This window comes from Ictidomys tridecemlineatus, chromosome 3 (genome assembly GCF_052094955.1).
Source record: "Ictidomys tridecemlineatus isolate mIctTri1 chromosome 3, mIctTri1.hap1, whole genome shotgun sequence".
NCBI lineage: Eukaryota > Metazoa > Chordata > Mammalia > Rodentia > Sciuridae > Ictidomys > Ictidomys tridecemlineatus.
The window spans coordinates 24600397-24609623 of NC_135479.1; the positions used below are offsets into that span (position 1 = coordinate 24600397).

A 9227-nucleotide genomic window follows, 5' to 3' on the forward strand; every position below is an offset into this window, starting at 1 on the left:
CTAGATTTCTTATCTACCAGAAAACATCTCTTTGTTCTAAAGGTGGAAGTTGTCTGGTATGGCAATAGTCATCTTGAAAGAAGCAGCCGTGTTGAAGACCTAACTTACTGCTTTTAACTTCATAACTGTTATAAGTATTGTCTTTGGTGGGGAGGGTGTGATATCCTACATCAAATTTATGTTAGTGGGGGGACCCTTTTCCTTAAGCATGACTTTTTCCTTTTCCTCTGTTACCAAACCAGGAGAAGTGGTTGTCTGTGCCAGTGCAGGACCCATGGTAGGCCCCTACAGATGCTGTGCATTTATGTACTTATCAGTTCATAAACTGATCCAACCAATATTGATTATCTTCTGTGTGTTAAACGCTGTTGTTAATATTAATGATTGATTTGATTCACTTATTGCAGTGACAGCAAATACAGTGATGATACTTGAAATCATTCCCATGCCCAATATCAAAGACCTGTGTGTTCTCACTGTTATTATTAGATCCACAGTTCCAGCAGTCCTATATCTTTTTGAGGGGAAGGAGATTGAACCAAGAAGCCCTGTGCCACTGAGCCACACCCCCAGGTTTATTTTGAGAGAGGGTCTTACTAGATTGCTGAGGCTAACCTTGAACTCGCTATCCTCTGAGTCCCTGGGATTACAGGCATGTGCCCCCAAGTCTACCTCCTACATCTCTATACTTTTGTAACCCTTTCGAGCTATGCCTCAAAGTGACTACTTCTACTTTTTTTTTTCTTTTTAAAATTGTGGCTAAAAAACTATAATAACATAAAATGTACTGTTGTAATAATTTCGGTGTACTATTTTAAGTATATTCATACTGTATAACAGATCTCTAGAACTTTTCATCTTTTTTTTTTTTTGAACTTTTCATCTTGTAACGCTGAAACTCCATAAACACTAATTCCCCCTTGATAATTTCAACTTTTGATTATATTACTTATGCCAATGTGTTTAATGATAGTAGATAAGCTTTGGGGTCTATTTTTGGTCTTGTCATTTTCATTCTCTTGATTTAGATAATTATTCTTTGAATTTGAAATCCTGTTTTTGTGGTTTGTCTGATGGTTAGGGGTCAGATTATATACTCAATCCAGAAGAAGAGGGAGATCTGGTATTTGGAAGCTTTGTACAGAACTGTAGTAAAACCCTCTTAAGATTTTAAGGGAAATTTATTAATTTTCTTTTTTCTAAAAACTACATGCTGTCTGTGCCACTTGTATCTTGTTCTCTCCTATCTCATTCTTGGTCTTTCTCATTACCTTTCTCCTCCCACCTTCCCTTCTTTCCTTTCATTCTCTCTGGTGGTCCATCCATAGAATGGGATAAAATATGAAGAAGGGAAAATTATATCAGATGAATTTTACATTTTGTAAATAAATTGTTCTAAAAAGTAAATTGAAAGAAACATTCTGTTCCCAATAAAATATAACAGTTTCAATCTTAATATATAGCTCTTGCTACCCTCATATGTCCAAAGACTTTTTTTGCACCTTCTCTTTTAGTTTTGGGATACGTTAGAGATTTAAAATTCTTTTGGAATTAATATAAATGAAAGTTAGTAAATATATTTAAATTCATATATAAAAAGTTTAGATCTTTGGACTGTTGAGGCTATTTGTTCCCTTTCTGAAAAATTTTGGAGTATTAGTTATTTGGCTTCATAATTCCACATTATTAATTGAGAACTACTTTAATGGATGTATCCTAGCTGGTTCCTGCTAACCATTCTTTGTTGTTGTCTTTCAATATGTTTTAAATCCTCTATCATTAGCTCTTAAAGAAAGAGAACAGCAGATTGCTGAGTTACATGGGTCTGGATTTTGACTCTTTGCCATGTCAAGTGCCTACTTCAGATCAAGGAGGTGCTGGACAAAATCCAGGTCTTGTCTATGGAAACCCATATTCTGGTAAGACAGTTTTGCCATTCTAACTGGAAAATCCTTGCCTGCATCCCCATCACTAATTTTTTTTTTTTTTTTTTTTGCCTGAGATGCTAATTAAGACCAATCTCATTGTTAAGACTTGCTGGGCAGAAACTGAGGACCCAATAGAAAGATTACCAGACAAGAAGTGTTAATTGAGAAATAAATCTGAATTGAGAAGACGCAAATCAGATCATTCGCCTAGAGGCAGCAGACACAAATTGAGTCCCGAGGCTATATTCCAAATGTATAAATCAGAGAAATGTCTTTGTGTAGAAGATATACACATACAAAGTAGAGGATGCTAATTAAGGTTTGGAAAAGCAGGTTATGCTGCCCAGAAACTGGCAGTTATGACAGCTCACTGATGTTCCAACCAAGGGAAGCAGGAGTATGCTCCACTGAGACTCCTGAATGGTAGGACAGGAAATAGGAGTGAAAAACAGTAGTTATTCAAGAACTTAGGGTAACATACTCCTGCCAAACAGGGAGCTTTTCTTCTTTGTTTCCAAAAGCAATGCAAGACTTTGTTGTACAGTTTAAAGCAGTAATGTTATCTTAAGAGTCACAACCGAATCTTTGCAAAAAATCTTTATTTTTTGTTTGAAGATATTTTTAAGCATCTTTGCATTATCTCTCCTTCCCCCAATATGGCAACCTCAGCAAAAAAGAATAAAAAAGAAATGAAAGACTATTTCCCTAGTAGACTTTATGGCTGGGGATGAGGGGACTAGTAAAGGAAGCACCTGTATCTCCAAACCAGTCAGTCAGCTGGGCTAATGAGACAGATGGCTTGGCAAGAGATGTTTCCACTGGTTGGCATAGTAGTGATGATGATGTGTATAAGGCCCCTTAAGTTCAGTGCTCTGTCCTTCCCATTGTTCTATTGGCTGCTTGGGAATCCAGTATCTACTAGAGCTGTCTTTCTAAATCACCACCTAACACTATGATGTGATAGAAGATTCCATCAAGGAATCTTTTTGTTTTTTCAGTGCTGGGGATTGAACCCTCAAGTGTTATATACCACTGAGCTATATCCCCAACACTTTTTATTTTTAATTCTGAGACAGGGTTTCACTAAGTTGCGAAGACTGGCCTGGAACTTGAGCTCCTCCCACCTTAGCCTGCTGAGTTGCTCGGATTATAAGTGTGCACTACTATGTCCTGCCCCTTAAAGGAATCCTTAGAGGATTAAATATCCATGCAGTTTGTTTACTCCATGAACCCAGCAATCCAGAGAGGTTAAAGGTTTTGGTTATGTTGGATTTGAGGCCCTGGATTCTCTGCTCAGTGCCTTGAATCTCAATGAAAAGTGTCTAGGTAAAGCAGGAGAATTCAAGTGGGTGTTGCTGTCAAGCACAGAATAAAGATGGGGCATCATTCTATTGGCTGAGGTAGAAATCAGGATTCTGACAAAACAGAGATTGATGGTTCCATCTTGCCACAACAAGTTTTTAATGAATACTTGCCTATAAGAGGTGATAATAGCCTATGAAATTAGTTTCTTGTGTGCTCTATAGATGATCACATTAGCAAATAGAGGAAAGAAGAGTGAATCCCCAATACCAAAAAAAAAAAAGATGTCATTTTTCTCTGTCATTTTTGTGTTTTTCTGATTATATAACATAAGTTATATAACAGAGTCATAAACATAACTTATGAACATATTATTAAAAATAGTTATTGAAAATGCCATTATTTTATTATTTTTCCTCATATAGATCCCCTCTTTCAGAAGTAAATGGTATATATGAGAAAGAAAGAATCAGAGGCAGTGAGGAGAAAAGAAACAGGGTTTTTACAGAAAATGACTAGTAGGACACAGCTGAGAATCAAGGGATGATTTTTATTTTATTGAAGGAAATTTTTTTATTCTCCTCAGGTATTCAAGAAAGTTCTGCCCCTAGCCTGGTAAGTATTTGAGATGACCATGTGCATACATGAAATGTCCATATCAGATCCTTAAGAAAATGTCCCTTCCTGGGCTGGGGATGTGGCTCAAGCGGTGGCGCACTCACCTGGCATGCGTGCAGCCCAGGTTCAATTCTCAGGCACCACATACAAACAAAAGATGTTGTGTCTGCCAAAAACTAAAAAAAGCTAAATATTTTTTAAAAACTTCTCTCTCTCTCAAAAAAAAAAAAAAAGAAAGAAAAAAAAATGTCCCTTCCTGCTCCAATTCATGGAAGAACCACTGGGAGAGTGGTTCATTTTGATAATTCCAGAGGTCAAACTCCAAAGGTCAGTAGGATCAGTATGTTCTAAGGCAGCCTGTGGAGGCAGGGAAAAGAAAGCACATTTCATCCATCAGTATTCTGTTCATGATCTCTTCCTGTGAGTTAAATTTGATAGTGTGACTAGGAAAATGTGAACTTAGCAGCTTCTTGTCTGGAGCTATGTCCCTCCCTCCCTCCCTCCCTTCCTTCCTCCCTCCCTCCCTCCCTCCCTTCCTTCCTTCCTTCCTTCCTTCCGTTGTAGATGAACACAATACCTTTATTTTACTTTATCTTTTTATGTGATGCTAAAGATTGAACCCAGAGCCTCACCTTCACACATGCTAGGCGAGCGCTCTACCACTGAGCCCCAGCCCCAGCTCTGTATTAGGTCTTTTAAATTCTAGGATTAGAGAAAGCCCCAGGGAGTAACTCCAAATTTGAATCTGTTCACGAATTCACTATTTCTTGAGCCCCTATCATTTACTAATCATTATGCAAGGCACTGAGGATACATGGAAAACAAGATGGAACTGTCTCTGCCACACAGAACCCAACATTTTTGCTAACCTCTTTGTACTTCCTCCCAGCTCTCCATCAAGAAATGCTTCACCTGCAAATCAGACTTTGCTGATGAAATCTGTGATCACACCTTGGAGCAGCAGCAAATGCAGACCCCTTGTTTGAATTGTCCAATTTGTGACAAGACCTTCCCAGCAAGAGAGAAGCAGATCTTTGAAGATCATGTGTTCTGCCACTCTCTTTAAGCATCCAATCCTTTTGGAGCTATGCTGTACATAGTTTAGAGTAGAACATACAGCTTCTACTATGAGTTAAATGAGTCAAGATCCTTCCTAACCTGAAATCATTAGGGATTTACTTAGCTCTACTGCCTGTAAAGGTGGAGCCATGTCCATTATCTACAAGATGATGTTAAGAGCTTCTGCCTCCATTCTTGTGAGTGACTACCTAAATCACATAGCTCTAGCTGTATCAGCCTCTCACTTATGTGCCCATTCTTCTTTGGGACCTCAGTACAAGGGCGCCAGGATAGAGTTGACCTGCCTGAGTTGATCTGCCTGAGTTGATAGTAAGTGATTGTCTTCCAAGTTTTCCCATTGCCATTCAAGGTTAGGCCTCGAGTGTATTTGTACTCAGTCTTTAGTTCTAACTCTGAGGGCTTCCTCCTCAGGCCTCTTTCTCCAACTGATTGCATTAAACTAGCCCAAAATTCAGATGTCCAATTGAATGCTAGAGATTTTTTAACTCCCAAAAGAAACATTTTGTTCCTGAAACATGGACAGGAAATACTACTTCAGTCTCAGAAAGACTTCTATCTATATAACTGATTGACATTCCTGCTCTTTAATCTTCCTGTCACATAACTTTTCTTGTTGCCCTTTTTTTCTCTTTCTTTTAGGTACTGGAATTGAATGCAGGGGTGCTCTACCACTGAGCTAAGCCCCCAGCCCTTTTTATTTTGAAACAGTTTCTTGCTGAGTTGCCCAGGCTGGCCTTGAACTTGAATTCTTCTGCCTCATTCTCCTGAGTCACTGGAATTACAGGCATGCGCCACCATACCTGCTTTATTATTGTCTTTCTTTAGTTAGGAGTTGTTAGAAACTGTAGGTTTACAACTTTCTGAACAGTTGAGTTTGAATATGAATGTCAACATAATGAGACTACTATTGTTAATCTCCTCAATACTAAAGATAAATTTCTTTCAGGGATTTAGGTAATTTAAAATAAACCTTTAGTTTACAGTCTTATTTTTAAGTTTTTGAGTTAAACAAAAGGATAATGGAAAACCCCACAAATGATTTCTCTTCACCTGTTTTAACTGTTCAGTGAGAGGGTCCTGGCAGTTATGTTGAGGTGGGAAGGGATGTGATAAGCATCAGTTTGAGAAATCTGGGGCTCTGCCTTTTTGCTGTAACTTTCCATGTGTTTTTTGAAAAGCATTGTGGATTCTGGCACCCTTTGTGGACTAAGCTCAATGCCTTCCATCCAGATTTGCCTAATTGAACTATAAGAAAGCAATTCCATTTTCTCTCCCCTCGGGAACTGAACAAATGGAAATGACTCCCAGGCAGTCAACCAGCTGGTCACTAAAGAGACTTTTACAAAAACTTTTGAATGATGTGAAACATGATGTAATGCATAAGGTTGAGCCAACTCTACCTCTGCATTCCTACTGGGGTTTTTCTGATATGATTGGAGTTGTGCCCTAGACAAACTATTGTCCTAATCACAGCTACTTGCTTTTATTTCTCCTTGATAAAATGGAAGTGAAGCTATGCCACTTCCCTTGTATCATCATTTCAGCAAGAAGTCTATTGCACTCATAAGCCTTTTGTCTCCTTAAGAATCAGATGTGATATGAACCCAGCCCCAGGTCCACAATAAAAATATAATGGGGAGATGGAAATTAAGGAGTTTTACTGGAGCATACCCTTCTTCCATGCAAAATTTCTGATGCTCCCCAGATAGTTTCTGTGAAGAATTGCAGTTTCATTTATTTTGTACTAGTCAGCTCTTAATTAAGCACATGAATGGAGAGGAGCAGTGGTGCACATAATCCAAATCAGTGAATTATCATTTTCTGGTGAATTACCCACCCTTTGCCCCTGCTACCCCGAGGGTTACCATGATTATCAATAGCAGCAGGAGCCCTTCTACAGGCTTGGTGAAAAAAAACGGTTGAGGTGATAATGGTCCTTTTTGCTGGGTGTAAAACAAAGCATCTTTAACCACTGTTCATTATCCCCAGCTGCTCTTACTAAGGCTGTGAAGGGAAATTATGCTCCAGGCAGCTACTAGTGGTAAAGGAAACAATGATTCTTACATAATCCACTGCCCATCCCGGCCTTCCTGCTTTCCTCTGCTGTCCTCCCTTCCCCCCACGTTTTATAGTTGTGGAATACCTGCAAAAACAGCAAGAGGGTATGGGAGCAAATAGTATTTATACCCAAACTTGATTAAAAAAAATCTTTCTAGTTATTATGGCAACAGGTTTTCCTTCCAAATTCATTGTTCCCCAGTCTATTATATTTTTGCATTCCCTCATCATACTTACTTGATGAACAATGGAAAGTCACCCTGGCACATGTGAGTGTGAAAGAGTGGTAAAAGAAAGCTAGCCTACATCAGAAAGAGTTGGCAACATATTTAGTAGACCTAGGCCTAAAGAACACCTATAGCATTTAACCCCTTTTCTCTGGTCTTGCTAAAAACTGGGATGAAATGTGACTGCCACAATGTCACATTTCAAATATGATTTGAATGATTTTTTGCCATGGCAGTGAGTTACACTAAGCTAAGCATTATCTAACCTGGTCTCCTACCACAAATATAGATGAATAGGTCAGGGCAAAGAGGTGCAGCTCATTTCCTAGGAAAATAGCAAAGTGGACCCTATTGGAGATGAAACCCAAAGAGATACTCACCTAGTTGCCCTGAGTAAACCAATAATATCCCATAAACTCAGGAAAGTTATGCTGACCCCCATGCCCTCCTCAGCTGATTTTATAACTATTCACATGTCTTTACATTCATAAAATTTATAGTTGACAATGTATTTCATATATTCCCTGTGTACCTCTCATAATCTTCCTAGCCGTGCAGCTATTAATTTTCACTTTTATTGATAAATAAATTGAAATATGGAGAAATAATTTGCCAAAATTTGAAACAAGCCAGGCGTGGTGGTGCTTACCTACAATCCCAATGACAGCAGAGGCTGAGGCAAGAGGATAACAACTTGAAGGTGAACCTAGCAAGGCCCTCAGCAGTTTAGTAAGACCCTATCTCAAAAAGGCCCAGGATGTACTTCAGTGGTAGAGCACCCCTAGGTTTAGTTCCCAGTACCAAAAGACAAACTCAAATATCCATTGGTAGATAAAATGATGAATAGAATATGGTGTATTTAAACAATGAAATATTCTTTAGCAATAAAAAGAAATGAAATACAGATATACACTACAACATGAATGAAACTTGAAAACAAGCTAAGCAAAAAATGCCAGTCATGTAAGATTTCATATTGTATAATTTATATGAAATGTCCAGAATAGGCAAATCTATAGAAACAAAATAGATTAATGGTATCTTGGGGTTAGGGGGAAATATGGGGAGTGATTACTACTAATGGGTATGGAGTTTTCTTTGGGAATAAAGAAAATGTAAAATTTACATCTCTGAGTGTACCAAAAAACATTGAATTGTACATTTTAAATGTATTTTATGTGGGTTATATCTCAAGTTGTTGGTGTTTGTGTGTGTGTGGAGTGGTGGGGGTCAAACCCAGAGCCTCATGCATGCCAGGCAAGTACTTTACCACTGGCAACATCTCCAGCCCATCAAGTTGTTATATTTCTAAAGTTTAAAAAATAACTTACTGGGCTGGGGATATGGCTCTGTGGTAGAGTGTCTGCCTAGCATGCATGAAGCCCTGGGTTCGATCCCTATAAGGTCTATCAACAACTAAAGAATTTTTTTTTTTGAGAATTTTTAATATTTATTTTTTAGTTCTCGGCGGACTCAACATCTTTGTTGTTATGTGGTGCTGAGGATCGAACCCGGGCCGCACGCATGCCAGGCGAGCGCGCTACCACTTGAGCCACATCCCCAGCCCTAAAGAATTTTTTTAAAATAAATAATAATTTACTAAGAGCTGGCATGCGCCTGTAATCCCAGCAGCTCAGAAGCCTGAGGCAAGAGGATTGTGAGTTCAAAGCCAGCCTCATCAAAATCTAGGCACTAAACAATTCAGTGAGACCCTATCTCTAAATAAAATACAAAATAGGGCTGGGGAATGTGGCTCAGTGGTTGAGTGTTCTGAGTTCAATCCCTGGTACCCCCCTGAAAAAAAACCTAAGGTTATACATGCACAGCAACACTGTTGAACTTGGGCTTATTACTCTTAGTTCAAGATAACCACTGCCACAACCATCTTGGTTCTCCCCTATTTTGGGCTGGCAGCAGGCTGCAGTTTCAATTGCAGTGGAATCAAGATTAACAGGACCAGGGCAATCAGTGATAGCCTACCATTTGGCCAGCAGCATTAGTGGTTTCTGTTTAG

General features: G+C 38.8%; 1 protein-coding gene across 10 annotated transcripts in view; it reads left to right on the forward strand.

The window, feature by feature from the left end:
• Calcoco2 (calcium binding and coiled-coil domain 2) overlaps positions 1–8338 on the forward strand; it is a 34271-nt gene extending 25933 nt beyond the window's left edge. For 7 of the 10 annotated variants that reach the window (XM_078042181.1, XM_078042182.1, XM_078042186.1 and 4 more), the window contains 3 exons: positions 1784–1919; positions 3817–3845; positions 4738–8338. In XM_078042181.1, coding sequence (XP_077898307.1) covers positions 1784–1919; positions 3817–3845; positions 4738–4914 — 342 coding nt within the window. In that variant the 3' untranslated portion in view covers positions 4915–8338. Of the gene's footprint in view, positions 1–42; positions 1408–1783; positions 1920–3816; positions 3846–4737 lie in introns of those variants that run through there. The other 3 variants (XM_078042185.1, XM_078042187.1, XM_078042184.1) reach the window with 2 other exon arrangements.
• The last annotated feature ends 889 nt before the right edge of the window (positions 8339–9227 follow it).